Here is a 14938-nt window from a genome sequence, read left to right on the forward strand (position 1 = left end):
TGAATTAAAGATATAATAACACTTACTCATTTATATATTCAAAGTGGATACATATAATACTGTTCGAAAGAGAATATATGTAAGCCATTTGCATTTTAATTTTGCGGCTGGTGTGAGAGCATCTTCCTTTATACATCTAATGGTCCTAAGGAAGAACAACTTTTCTGGTTCTCTGTAACACCCTTATCATTGTACACAACATGTTCGCCCAATGAAGAAAGAAAACTAAAGGCAATAGCAAGAGAATGAGCAATCATCATAGACCAGTCAGGAATCAAATGCTTACAAAAAAAAGTTTAATAGTGGGGGGAATTTCTTCTATTTCTCTCTGGGATAACCTTATTTGTTAAAAAGAAAAAATATAAAAACCAGAACGACATTGATTTGGCAAATGCAGACTTTTCTTGTTAGGCGTTGGCAATAATAGGAAATGGAATCAGCAGTAAAATTGTAGTTCTGACATTCTGCGCACTTTTGACTTTTTATGGATTTTCCAGCATCTAATTCGTGATTGAGATCTTGATTGATAATGGGAGCGTGAATTGTACGTGTGTCATTTTGTTACCAATAAATCTGCGTGCCGAAATAGAAATAAGGCCACAAGGCTTATCCCCACCTAAGGATTAGTGTATCCCCAAATAAATTTTTAAAATTGAAATATTTGAGCAATAAAACTATGTGTATCTATTTTGAGTATATAAATATGTACACATTTATATGTGTCATCATGTGATTGGATGATTTTGAATTAAGAATAAAAAAATAATCAATCATGTGATGACACATATGAGTGTGTATACATTTGTGTACCTAAAGTGGGTACACATAGTATTGCTCATATTTGAGCCGCCATAACACCCCTTTTTATCTTCTTCCCATTTTTCTCCATTCCGACATAAAATTGATCAAAATCGAGGGAGAGATCTTACTCGATCTTAGCCAAATTTGTATAGACACAAGGGAGAAAGACACCACTAATCCTCTCTGGTCTGTTATGCTCTCGTCCTCTTTAGTAATTTATATCGACTTGAATCCAATCAAAATTGAGTGAGATCTTTCACTCGATTTAGACCAAATTTTTGCATTAGACAAAAGAGAAATGGGAAGAAGATGAAGAGGATGTCATGACTACTTCATCTCTGATGCCAAAGACAAAGAGAAAAAGACGTCAATAATTTTTTTAGAGTTAAAGATAAAGAGGGAGTGAAACTAAAATGTTTTAGGAGGTTGGAGGACAGCTATAAATGGAAAGAGGCTGAAAACCTCCCCTTGGGAGAGAAGGGAAAGTAATTTTTTAGACTTGAAAAATAAAAATTAGCGAGAAATTGTTATTTATCAAGAGTAAAGTGAGACAAAGGATATAATTTTTTTTAAAAATTAAATCTTTATATGATGATTTCACTATTGATAATAATAATAATAATAAAAATTAACAAATCAATAAAATATTTAGATTTTTAAACCTTATCGAGTGAAAGTTTTAAGGATTAACTAAACTATATGTGAGAATAAGTCTTTTGGCCTAAAAATAAAATAACATTGAGGCTGATAAGTCATCCTCAACCTCTGGATTATTCATATTATAGGTTCAAGGAACAATGGCCAATGTTCATAAAACTGGCCATATGGATATATTTTATAAAAACAAATTTAATCTTTAACTTATTCTCAACTCAAATTCAAACTTTAATAGGTAGGATCAAATCCGTCCCTAGACATTCGGCTTTCAAGCGCTTGGTTGGCACCAAAACAAATATGCTAGTTTTATGGTAAAAATAAATATCCAACTCTTAAATGGTTTTCCAATTGATAAATATCCTCAATAACTCAACTACAAAAACGGAAAGGGGTATCCTGGATGGTGCTTTTAACGAGACATCAACCCACATTAAAACCATGTTTCGAGTTTCATGCAAGTCTCATAAAGGAAAGAACATTTTCACCACCCAACACATAAGCTAGTTATCAGACACCCTTTGGACAACCTAATCAGGTATGATATCATGATTTCACACCAACATCAGCTGTTGCATAACCACCTTGAATCGTCGCACCATGGTTATTGTATGGAGGCCCACCACCCCGGCCTCCCCTTCCCCTATTGTTATAGTAGTTTCTTGGATAATAATTACCAGACTGATCATAATATTGGTTGCGGCCATTCTGGTAGCCTCCACCTCCCCTGCCGCTGCCACGACTGCCACGACCATTTAAATAGCCCCTTCGCCCACCACCACGACGACCACCTCTTTGATTCTGATAGGGTCTTCGGGGAACATACTGTTGTTGCTCCTTAGGCCCTCCATCTCCAAGATTTTGCTCCAACTCTGCCTCCTCTTTGATTTGTTCTTCTTGGACTGAGACACCTTCTGCACCTATCTCCAACTCATCCTGCAAAGTAGAATTCAACCATATTCAAAGGAAAAAAAAAAAATTGACAGGAAAAAGTTAATCTCATGGCTGACTGGAAGTACCTTTTGAAGTTCCTCTGGAGGACTAAATTGATTATCCCCAGTTTCATGTTCTTGACAATTCAGGGGGTCTTCATCCTGAAAAGAGAGTAAAATTTATATATCTAAAAATAAGTGAACCTATACATTTTCGCTTCTTAGGTTGACGTTAAAATACAATAGCACAGACATAAACACATTTTCTTCGGCTTAGTCATTGACAGAAGGATCTCCACCAGGAAACACCGAAAAGATTTAAGAAATACTATACTATTCCAAAAATGTTATGAACGACCACCAAACATTCACACAGAGACATATAAAAATATAACTCTCAGGAAGAAAGTTAGTCAAGCACCGATAACTCATCAAAACACAAATCATGTGAAAAATAACAACCCAGATTGAGTATATGGTCATTGTGGCTAGAAAAACAGATCTATTCAGGTGAACAACCAGCAACTGGGATTGAAATGCATAGGATGAATTGTATTTTAACGTGTCAATTCAACACTTTTCAATAAACCATGCAACTGGATTTGCAAACTATAACATTTACTATATTAAGAAAAAAATTCTGCAAACCATATCAATTCAATAAAAGAATTAAACAATATGTTAAACCACAAAAACTGTAATAACTAGAATCTGGTGGGATGTTTGACAAAACTTTCAAAGCATAGCTAAAGTCTAAAACACAATCCAAGAGAATATTCAGCAAGTATAGAAGAAAACAAGTGATTTTACAAAATCATAAACAAACAAGAACTGAGATATACCTCAAAAAGAGCAACAGCTAATTAAAATGCATTGATCACATCACAAGGGAACCCATGAGTACAAACTATAATTCGCAAATAACATAGATATATAGGTAATGTAACATACATAAGCATACATGGACAAAATTACATTTATGAGCAGAATGAATTTCAAAATATGAATAAGCAGATTGCAAAACAACAGCTAATTCAAATAATTTAACCAGGTGAATACAAGTACATGAACAACATTTAAACCATCATAAGCCCATGAAACATGACAAAAAAAAAAGTGAAAAATTGACAAAAGGTTCAAGGAATACAATTTATTCAATTTGCATTGAGAATGGTGTATCTTTTTTCTTTGCACTGGGTAAGAATTCACACACATATTTGGACACAACTGAATCATAAAACTTCTCAAAGGACCTGACTATTCACCAATTAAACACAATATTCTGACATCTAAGGAGTTTAGGTTCCGTTATGATAAAGGTAGTCCAATCTATAACAAAAAGAACAGCATCCTCAATTTTAGATGGTTCTTAAAAGTTATTACACTGTCGGGCAAAACCACTGTCAACTCAAGCATCATCGTTTTTTAGATAAGAAACTGGAGGAAAATTATACAAATTATGTTAAGTATAATAAATAACTGAACATGAAGTGAACAGTATATCCATGCACGCATGAGCCAAGCAAGCCCAAAAATGAGAACTGAAGATACAGGACATGTAAAAGGTACTGAAACCATGAAACTCTAACTTGTCAAAATTGTGAAGCAAACTAAGTGTTAAGTAAATTGGACAGCTCAAAAGTCTTGATGTTGTGTTAGTATGCGCAATCAAGTAATAGAACCACCAGCATAATAAACAAGAGAGAGGGAACCTTCAAAACCTATTCAAAATAACACCAGCAATCCCTCCAACATATTGAACTTTTCTTAGAAAACCATACTTTACTGAGTCTAATATAAGCCAAGCATGACACTTGCTTACTAAACAGCATTAATCTACTCCATGATCTAATTTTCAGTTGCACTTTTCCTTGGTCCTTGACAGATTAATTAAAACTTCCTCACCAATGTATTTTCCATTCTCTTCTTACTAATTTACTATAATGATAAGCCAATTAGTCCATCATTTAAAACATTTTGCTTTTTTTGTTTTTTTCCAAAAAAGAGCTCTTGAAAAACTAGATACCTTAAAATCAATATTACATGTGTTTTTCCTCACCACACTGGGAATTACAAATATGCCAACAAAAGAACTACTTATGCTGGATTATATACAACAGTGAACATGCAATATTTGATTAAGGTCATTCAATTTAATTTTGTCCACAAAACCAAAAAGCTGCATATTGACTTTTCTAAGGGTTATATCTGGAGATTTCTTTTGTCAGTCCTTTTCATAATTCATTTATGCAAAAAGGCAAGACCTTAACAGACACACTAAACATAAACCATGCAAGAATACTAGACAAGCCAACAAAACTCAATTTAAACAGAATCCCGAAGTAGTTGGGATCAACTTCAACAGTCAATCCATGCAAAACCATTCATGTTGACAGATGATCACTTTTCTCCTTAAATCAATAAGGAATCAACAATGGAGATGGGTTATGTAGGAGCAAAGAAAAGGGCAATAATAAGAATGTTACTAATCAAGCCAATAATATTAAAACAATTTTTACGATTTCTCGGAGTATCATCAGCACAAATAAATGTAGAAATACAAAACACTAATATTCAAAATTGTTAATACTAGCTATATTGATTGGCTAGAATTCTTGGGATTCGTAAACGAGGTCTTCATATCAAATGAAACTCACACTAGTGTAGGGAGGATCTTGGTTTGAATTTGTAAGTTTGATTAGACTTTTTCAAACAGATCTACAGAGATCACACCACAAGTGCCTGGGCAAACCCATATTTACAAGATAGAAAATTTGAACATGTGTTACAGAGAAATGGCAGTTTATGCTGACAGAGCGACACAAAACATGTACTTCAACACATATGTAACTAAAATAACCCAATGCCAAAATTCCCACACTCAACTGTACCAAAAAGCTTTCAACACAGGGATTAAGAATTGATTCCCTTTTTTTAAATGTCTAGTTGAAAAAGATAAGAGATACCTACAAATCTCCACTCTATAGTAAGTGCTTATAAAAATTCTAATACCCATTTTTTCACACTAAAAGATGAGAAATGGAATTAAGTGGTAATCTAATCAATATCAAGGTAAGGTGGAAGCAGCCATAAATAGGTGATTAAAAAACAACATATAGGCTTCTTTCAAAGAGTAACTTGGTGGTAGAAAATATAAGTTCAGAACACTTTCATCATGCCCTAATGTAACTTTAAAAAAAAGAAAAAAAAAAAACCTTCACTAAACAAGACCAAAACATACAGCAGCACATTAAACAACCCAAAACAACCTTTTTTCTATCACATAAACACAATATATTCAAGTAATAAAAATAAATAAATTACAATCAGTGAATAGAACATTTGAGCACATCTACTATAACTCCACAGACGATTATTTTCATGAAGGAACACTATATAAATTTAAGCAGTACCTTCTCCTGATACTGTACAGCTGAACCTTCCACCAGGACTGGCACCGAAACTGGAACAACAGAAGCATGTATTGGTACCTGAAAAGAACCATAATTTGCTGCCGCAGCCATTTCTACAGGGGCTTTCATCTCTGGCGTGGTCGTAAAATAATCTGAACCCATAATCTTGTTCAGCCTCTTCCTCAATCCTGCATCTACAAAAACCCAAAAACCAAAATCAGGCGTAGAAAACTAAACAAAACTATGAATGAAACAGCCAAAAAAGTTTGAATTTACAAGTGACATTAGCATTGGGCTCAATAGGCTGGTCAGCGTTTGCAACCCAGAGCCTGGCGTGCTCAATACAGCGCTGCAACGCGTTCTTATGAGACAGACTCGAGTCAATTGGTCGCGAAACCAACAATCCACTGAGCATCGAAATCATATCTAAATCCCTCTCCCCAAGCAGATCAGTAGCGTCATCAGTCACGTAATCGTACGTCAAACAACATCCTCTCTCGTGCGTTCTTGTCAACACAGTGGCGGTGAAATCACTCTGCGACTTCACGTCAAACAAAGACCCGAAATACAGCAAGTTGAGCAGATCAAACAAAACGGCGTCGTTATCTACTGGTTGAGGTTGGTTGATTTCGGCGTCGTTCTGGCTAACGGGAGGCGATGATGAGTTTTGGTTGTTGTCATGAAGGGCGAGTTCCTCAGAGACAGCGGATGCCAAAGGAAGACGAAGCTTCTCGAGTTCATCGACAAGAGAGGTGACTTGGGGCTTCGTCCGGAGGACGTCTTCTTGTTCCTTGTTGAGCGTTTTCCCTTGGGAAAGGGAGTCTTCCATTTGCGTTATTCGGTTTAATTTTTTGCGGAGGGCACGGAGGCGTTTGTTGATAACATTAAGGACAGGACCGTCAGAGAGGTCGGAGGAAGCAGCGTTGGCCGCCATTATCGGGACGGAAGGTTAGGGAAAGGTAGGGTTAGATAGGGAATGCAGGCACCACCGACAGAGGTGGTGGTGGTTGATTGAGAGAGAATGCGTGTGGGATAAGAAGCGGCGAATGGGTTTAACAGGGAGCAAGTGAGACTGAAAACGAGAGGAGTAGATTTTGGGGTTTTAGAATTTTCCTTTTCTTTGATTGATGGTGCAAAATTGGTCCACTTTATAAGCCCGACTAAAATTATTCTATACTCTATAGGAGTAACATTTCTATAGGATTAACTAGAAAGATTTTTTTTTTCATATAATTTTATTTAATAAAAAAAGTGATACTACATATACTGATTGATAAACAAATCTTGTTAATTTATTTTTAAATTTTAATTGAGAAAAACTTAATATAACCCAACATTTTTACGCACAATCCAGAAGATGAGAGGGTCGAGGAACTGACCCACTCCTTCCTCTTCAATCATGGCATTGTTGACCATTGAAAGATCACTCATGTTTCAGCCAAACAGTCATGATTGAAGCTTTAAAAATACTACCAAAAAGAGAGAGAGTGTTAACAAGATAGTTGACAACGCGTCAGAGTAAATCATAGAAAAAACTAGTTGTCAAAAAGAGAGAATACATTTTGTAAAAATGTAATTACAATATTCTAAATTTTGAGGGGTCGTTGTTATTGATAAAATAATAAAACCCTAAAAGATGGAAAAAATGTAAGTTTTTAAAACTAAGTTAAAAAGAAAATTATTAATTTTTAAAACTAACATGAGAAGAGGGGATAGAATTTATTTTTTTATATATTATTAGTTAAATTATATTTTTACCCTTATAACTAATGAATTTCTTTAACTTTAATAGCTAATAGGGAGAATATTTGGATTTTTGAAACTTAGTGGGTGAAAAGTTGGTAATGAACTAAACTTTGGATAGAAATATCTCTTTTGGCCTAAATTATTTAAGCGGAAATAATAATATCTAATTAAATAATGTAATTGTGTATTTTTTTTCACTCCTAGATCAACTAATTATATAAATTATACTGATAAATTAGTAAAATTTATTTATACATAGTAGTATTATTTTATTAATATTTTGAAATATTTTTATGAAAATAATTAAAATTTATATTTTATATGGATACCATGTGGCTATATTACTAATTTTCCAACACTTTATTGATAACCTTATTAAAATTTATATTTTATTAATTTTTAAGTCTCATATGCAAAAACTTATACTCAAAATGATAATATCAAATAAGAAAAATCAATAAATACAATATTAAAATTGATTTTAAGTTTAAATCCTTAGTTCTATCAATTTTTTATAATTCTAATTTAAAATAATTATGTCTTGTTATTTTGTTGGTTTATTAATAATGTAAACATTGTTTTAAGTTTTATGACTAAATAAATAGTGTAATGTCTATTATGTTGTGATAATAAAACATATTTAAAAATAGGCAAAAAGACATTTTCCCACCCAAGGTTTAGTGCATTCCATCTTTCACCCATAAAGTTTTAAAAACCAATATGTTCACTTAGCTATTAAATTTTGCAGTTAGTATAGTGGTAAAAACGTCATTTATTAATTTTATTTAAAGAAAAAAAATTATCTTTTTGTCCACTTTAATTTTGAAAATTAACAATTTTCCTGTAACTTGGTTTTAAAAAGTTATTTTTTTCATACCCATTATCTAAGGTTTTCATAATTTAGGGTTAATAGCTGCCCCTCTCAAAGTTCAAAACATTACATTTACAGCCCCAAAAAATGCATTTTCTCTTTTCAACAATTGTTCTTCAAAGTGATTTACTCCAACACATCATCAACCCTACCACCAGCAATCTCTCTCCCTCCCTGTAGTTTTTTGGTACGAAAACCACCTATCATCCAATCAAAATGGTTGAATAACGTCGCACATATATATTTGATCCATTGCACAACTTTATGCGACGAATCTGTGCATCAACCAACACACAAATCAAAACAAATGATGTTGCACGAATCGGTGCATCGTCTGGTCGAAAGTCTCATGGATTAGTTACACGTTACTAATTTTAAAATCATGCCAAATCAGTAATTGTTTACACGTTCTTGAATTTGTGTGATGTTTTACTCAAAGATTTTTTATGTTATTAGCACAAACAACTACAACTATTGAACAACATGGATGGTAGCATAAATAGAGGATACACTTCAAAACTCAATAATCGAACTTAAATAAACATGAACCTATAAGCGAACATATGCACACTTAAGAACTTAGGTAAATATGAACTTAGGGATAACACAAGGACAAGCTAAAGAACTTTATAATAATTGCCATTATGAGCAACTACGAACATAAGTAGAGAACAAATGCGAACCTAAGAACATTGTCAACTCAAGTACCTTTGAGTAAATCACTGAACTAAATGACTTCATTGTTGAACTATTGAACAATTCGAATAGTTAACAAGGAATTGCTATGGATGAAGAAATTTCTAATAGAGCTTGGTCTCATTGTAAAAATCAAAGTGTAATACACTTTGCTAAGGATTCCAAAGTTTGTGTTAAGTTTAAGCATATAGATACAAGATATCATTGGATAAGGAATTTTTTACATGAAAAACTATTAGAACTTGAAAAGATTTATACTAAAGTGTTATGATATGTCAACAGATGCAAGAGACAAATTTAAAGTTTGTCGTACATTAGTCGAGATAGCTAGTCTCTCTAAATAGTGGGGTTGTTTGGTTGGGTTTCTTTTCTATGTAAGGATGGATTAAGTAAAGCCCATGTGGAGATTAATAAAATAAAACCCCGAAGGAGAAGAAGAAATGAGAAAATAACATGAAAGACAAAAGAAAAGAGACAATATTTTTGGGTTTTAAAGCTATGACCAATTTTAATCAACTACTCCAATCTATCCCGATCTGTGGTTTAATTAAGCTACAATTTTATGTGCAAGTTTGTGACTCATTTTTTTCATTTTAAACAATGGAAACTAATTTTGGAGTGCTAAACAGAGAGTTGTTGAACCCGAAATTGACTCCTTGTTTTGGTGAGAAATTTTCCTTTTCTTTATAAAAGTTTGTTCCTTTTGGTCAAGATTGTTCGATCTTATTTGTTGTTGGTATATGCCTCCTGGTTTTCTTTAAAGAAAACTTTGCATTCCCTTTGTTGATTGATAGTGCTGAATATTGTTGTGGTGGTTCTTTCACCTTTTTACATTGAAAAGATTTAGTTCACAAGATTAAAATATTTGGAAAACTTTGCATTCCCATTGTTGATTGATAGTGCTTAATATTGTTGTGGTGGTTCTTTCACCTTTTTACATTGAAAAGATTTAGTTCACAAGATTAAAATATTTGGAAAACTTTGCATTCCCATTGTTGATTGATAGTGCTTAATATTGTTGTGGTTCTTTCACCTTTTCACATTGAAAAGTTTAGTTCACAAGACTAAAATATTTTGTGTTCATATAGGTAATTATGTGATTTAATTAGTTTTTGCTCCTTAAAACCTGATAGATTATATTGCATAATAGTTTTACGTTACTCAACAAGAGAACAACGGAGAGAACGAATCATTTTATATCATACTCTCTCCCAAATAAAATAACATGCTCTAGTCCCTTCAGCACCACAAACTCGAATTTTACTTAATATAGGCTTTAATTCTGAAGAGTATTCCTTTTATGATGCAGTAGAGAGCTAGTTGCTGTGTCTATTTTTTAAATATATGTACATCTCTTATTCAATGTCTCATAGGAGACCTAAAATAAATACATAATGACTGAAATAAATACTATCCTATTTAATTCTTCTCCAACATCTCCATACATTATTACTAGCTGCAAGCTACATTATTTAATATTAAACTTCTTTTGCTTCGTGGTTGGATTGAACCAACTCAAGATCATTGAAGGTTTTCCGATCTTCAACTTGGACACTAGCCTTGTAACGATAACGACATGCAATGTAAAGAAAATAGATGAAGTTAACGACTCCCATCCCGGCGATAAGATAGTAGAAATAATCTAATCGCCCACCATTGATGTCATTTGTCAACCAATTCGGGTGGCTATGGCTTCCTGTGGTTGAATGCACTATGTTGACCAGCAAGCTACTCAAGTAACTTGCGACTCCAAAGGAACAAGAAATAAGAGAATTGGCTATGCTTCTCATGTGGTCTGGGAACTGTTGATTGAAGAATTCAATCTGTCCGATTATACTGAATGCTTCACAGAACCCCATTAGTATAAGCTGAGGAGCTAGCCACAAAACAGACATGGGAGCAACGCCAAGTGGGTTTGGATGCGAATTGGCTACAGCCCTTCTCTCTTTTTCTATCAGTCCTGCAACTGCCATTGATAGAATTGAAAATACGACCCCAATTCCTATTCTTTGCAGAAGAGTGATGCCGCCATCGTGTTTGGTGACTTTTCGGACAGATGGAACTATTAGGCGGTCATAGATTGGGAGCCAAACGGCTATAGTGAGCAAGGATATGGCTGAGATAGAGCCTGCTGGAATTTGAAATCTGGGTCCGAGGTGTCTGTTCATTGTCAAGGCTTGTAGCACTGTGTAAGTTTTTTCTTGTGTAAAGGAAACGAAGCAAAGAATTCCTGAAGCCCAAACGGGAATGATCTTTATTACACACTTCACTTCTTCTACTTGTTGGATGCTGCAGAGCCTCCATGGATTAGTGGGAGATCCATCAGTGTCAAGTTCCTTATCGTCCACTATGATAGCGGCTTTGTTTAGGAATCTGATCAGCAGAATCAAAAGGAAAGTAGCATTAATTAATCATCAAATTAAGTGTCTTTCCACTCAAGCGTAAGATATTAAGGAAGCTTGTGTTATATATACAGGCAATTTTATCCCAGGTCCAATAGTCTGGAATACTAATAAAATATTGTTTAATTTGCTTAGAGTTTTGGGTTTTATAAACCAAAATAGGTTTAGACAATTTAATAAGTTCATAAACTATTTAAACAGTCTTATCTTAATATTTTTAAGTAATATAAGATGCATATTCATGTTTATTATCTCTCTAATGTTTTATTAATATGAGATTCACTTAAGAATCTGACGATCACTTTTTATAGGACTAGCGTTCTTGCCCTACTAGAATTTTGATATTAATTGTATTATCAAATTTAGGCACAATCTAATTGTATAATAGAAACAAATATTTAACTTCAACTGGTTGGTGAGAGGTAGTCTAATTGTATAATGAAACAAATATTTAACCTGAACTGGTTGGTGAGAGGTAGCTTTGACAAAAGAGTGGCTTTCAATGGAGGATCGTAGAAATGAACCCCATTAAACTCTTCATCTTGAACCTTAAGTTTTCGTTTGCTATAAGCTGAAACAAACACTTGTGCAATGCCCGAAAAGACGCTGCCCTCTGGTTCAACGTACACATAAAGTTTGGTTCCAGTGAAAAATAGAACGATTGAACACGCCATGAGTATAGTCGGAATTCCAAATCCCAACACCCAACTCACCGAGGTTTGAATATAAACCACCACAGTTAAAGAGACCAAAATCACCGCAGTAAACGTAGTGTAATACCAATTATAGAAGCTGGTAATTCCTTTAACACCTTTTTCAGTTGTTGGATCAAACTGATCAACACCAAATGGGATACTACATGGCCTGATTCCACCGGAGCCAATTGATATAAAGCCAAGACCCATTAGGAGAACACCCAGTTGAGCTTTGCTAGCGCTTTTGCATCGAATAAGAGATTGTTGTTTGGCGTTGCACTTCGGAGGATGCAGTTGTGGAAGCCATGCAGTTAACGTCACTATCATCATTCCCTGAAAATAATTATCATTTTGATATAATAAAATCAAATAATTGAATAATTTAGTAATAGTTTTCAAATGAACGTGATCAAAGATAAATTCAATATACTTCAAACTTATCGTGGACGTTTCACAAACCACATCATTCCAAAACAGGTCTGGAAACCGACAGAATATGCAGCTTTGTTATTAACTACTTGTACAACAAAATAGAACTAGAGGCTAACCAGTCTCTCAAACCAAAGGCGTCTTCTACAGGCCACATAATTGTAAGGTTCGCCTGCTCAGATATTTTGTCTCATACAGTAGATAGGACAAAGTCTTTTGGCTTGTTTTCTTAATTAATTATTGCTTTCATTGTTGAACATCAAAGTTAGAGATGATGATGAAGTATTTTGTGAAGAAGAAAGAAAGTTAATTTACCAGTAGAGATGCAAAGGAGGAAAAAGCAATAGTCTTAAATCTGCCAACATAGGCATCGGAGATGAAAGCACCAAGTAAAGGTGCAAAATGGGTAATACCCGTCCAGATATTCATAATGTTTACAGCCACAACTTGCTCAAGGAAAAGCTCGTTCACCAAATATACTGTAAAATTGGCTACCAATCCAAACGTTGCTAACCTCTCAAATGTTTCATTTCCTGCACATCACTTTTAGTTATCATAAACAACAAATTTAATTTACAGTCAACAACAATGAGAAAAGAGAGAGAGTGACCTAAGATGAAAGGCATGGATTTCCATCCTCCAGGTTTCTTCTTTGCAGCTTTCTTTGAATCTGACAAACCGTTGCCGTGCATTTCTTCTGGCTCCGGACCCTTCTCTGCCGAGGTTGACGTTACTGCTTTTTGAAAGCATTTTGTCAGACAGTATAGCGAAAACAAGCTTGACTCGCTTTTACCCCTGGCCGCCATGATTTTTTTCTACTTGGAAATTTCTTACTTCACCTCTATACTCGACCCTTTACCAGGCATGAGAAAACTTAGCGCTTGCCTTAACGAGCTGCTTATGGCGAGAGCGCGCACATATATTATATATTGGCAAGTACTATCCCTAACAAAGCATATATTTATAAGTTTTATGAGGTAATTTAATATTATTTTATTTTTAATTTAAAATTATTATATCATATAATAATATATATTAAATATGCAATTATTTATGTAATTAAAATAAGTGTAAATAATTAGTTTTTCTTATTTGTTTATTTACGTCTAAGTATTAATTAAGTTGCATAATTTATTATTATTTTATTATTAATTTAAAAATTATTCAGTTATATAGTAATATATTGAAATTCAAATTAAATTCATATAACTACATGTAATCTTTTTTTTTTTGTTTAAGTAATTTTTTGAGATTTTACATACATAACAGAGACTCGAAAGTCGAACCCAACTTTTCTAAGATGTAACAAAATCAATAAAATTATGTATACATATTTTGAGTACATAAACGAATATATATTTGATATGTGTTATCATAAAATTTGATAATTTTGAATTAAAGACAATGTAATAATTAATCATATAATAACACATAAATGTATACTTATTTATATACTCAAAATGAGTACATATAATATTGTTATAAAAAAAATATAGTTACTCTTAGAGGTGTCAATGCTCTAGGTTGGGTCAGCTTTTTGTGCAACCCACCAGGCTCTTAGATTCAGTTGGGCCTAAGACTCGCACAGTAACAAACATTCAGATAGGACCATTAATTTTAATAAAAAATAAAATTTTATATTATAATTATTAATTAATTATTTTTAAATTTTTTATTAATTATGTAAACAATAACGAGTCCAGTTGACGCATGGTTCTTGTGTCTAGGCTCAAGGCCTAACCCAAAAGACCCATGGACTACACTCAATATATTACATTATCATATCAGATCTTATCGTATTAGGGTTTTATCAGATTTTAGCCATTTGACGCCCTTAGACACTCTTATCGTACCCCTTTTATATGTACATATATTAAATATAAGCCTCAATTATTCTCACCAGTAATTTAACTCTAACAAGAAAGTTAAATGCTTACTTATCATATCAAAACCTGAGGTATACTGTATGGACATATTAATAAATACGATGAACCCGAAATTTTAACGTATAAAGAAAGGAGGGGATGATGGAAGAGGTGCTAAATACGAAGGTAACGGGGCAACAATACAGTAGGACAAAGATGTGAAAGTTCAGGGCAGCTAAGGTTCCATCACATGGACAAACGTATACCTAAACCAATTTCTTCTATGGTTAAAAGTATAGTAGTTGAATTATATGTTATATCAATTATTAAAAATTTAATTTTATATATTATATATCATATCATATTGTATAACACAATTTTTAGGAAATAAAATATTAATCAAATAATAAAAAATATAATAGACACGTTATCAT

The 14938-nt window shown here is 33.3% G+C and overlaps 2 protein-coding genes across 2 annotated transcripts; both read right to left on the minus strand.

The window, feature by feature from the left end:
• Positions 1 to 1780: 1780 nt before the first annotated feature.
• Positions 1781 to 6933, minus strand: LOC123217226. The gene is made up of 4 exons (XM_044638070.1): positions 6077 to 6933; positions 5801 to 5994; positions 2475 to 2549; positions 1781 to 2391 (listed from the first exon to the last, which is right to left on the minus strand). Exons 1-4 carry the CDS (start codon positions 6732 to 6734, stop codon positions 2002 to 2004), a joined length of 1317 nt encoding a protein of 438 aa, XP_044494005.1. The 5' UTR covers positions 6735 to 6933; the 3' UTR covers positions 1781 to 2001.
• Positions 6934 to 10405: 3472 nt separating this feature from the next.
• On the minus strand, positions 10406 to 13555 carry LOC123216278 (protein NRT1/ PTR FAMILY 2.13-like). Its single transcript, XM_044636686.1, has 4 exons — positions 13250 to 13555; positions 12955 to 13172; positions 11972 to 12543; positions 10406 to 11486 (listed from the first exon to the last, which is right to left on the minus strand). Exons 1-4 carry the CDS (start codon positions 13443 to 13445, stop codon positions 10592 to 10594), a joined length of 1881 nt encoding a protein of 626 aa, XP_044492621.1. The 5' UTR covers positions 13446 to 13555; the 3' UTR covers positions 10406 to 10591.
• Positions 13556 to 14938: the final 1383 nt, after the last annotated feature.

This window comes from Mangifera indica, chromosome 5, assembly GCF_011075055.1.
Source record: "Mangifera indica cultivar Alphonso chromosome 5, CATAS_Mindica_2.1, whole genome shotgun sequence".
Classification (NCBI taxonomy): domain Eukaryota; kingdom Viridiplantae; phylum Streptophyta; class Magnoliopsida; order Sapindales; family Anacardiaceae; genus Mangifera; species Mangifera indica.

Excerpts from the sequence above, each read along its gene's own strand:
- LOC123217226 (XM_044638070.1), bottom strand. The coding sequence starts at position 6,734 with ATGGCGGCCAACGCTGCTTCCTCCGACCTCTCTGACGGTCCTGTCCTT. Across the intron at positions 5,995-6,076 it reads GCCCAATGCTAATGTCACTT|ATGCAGGATTGAGGAAGAGG; the intron begins GTAAATTCAAAC and ends GGGTTTTTGTAG. Across the intron at positions 2,550-5,800 it reads CTGTACAGTATCAGGAGAAG|GATGAAGACCCCCTGAATTG; the intron begins GTACTGCTTAAA and ends CTCTCTTTTCAG.
- LOC123216278 (XM_044636686.1), bottom strand. The coding sequence starts at position 13,445 with ATGGCGGCCAGGGGTAAAAGCGAGTCAAGCTTGTTTTCGCTATACTGT. Across the intron at positions 13,173-13,249 it reads ATCCATGCCTTTCATCTTAG|GAAATGAAACATTTGAGAGG; the intron begins GTCACTCTCTCT and ends AGTGATGTGCAG. Across the intron at positions 12,544-12,954 it reads CCTCCTTTGCATCTCTACTG|GGAATGATGATAGTGACGTT; the intron begins GTAAATTAACTT and ends AATTATTTTCAG.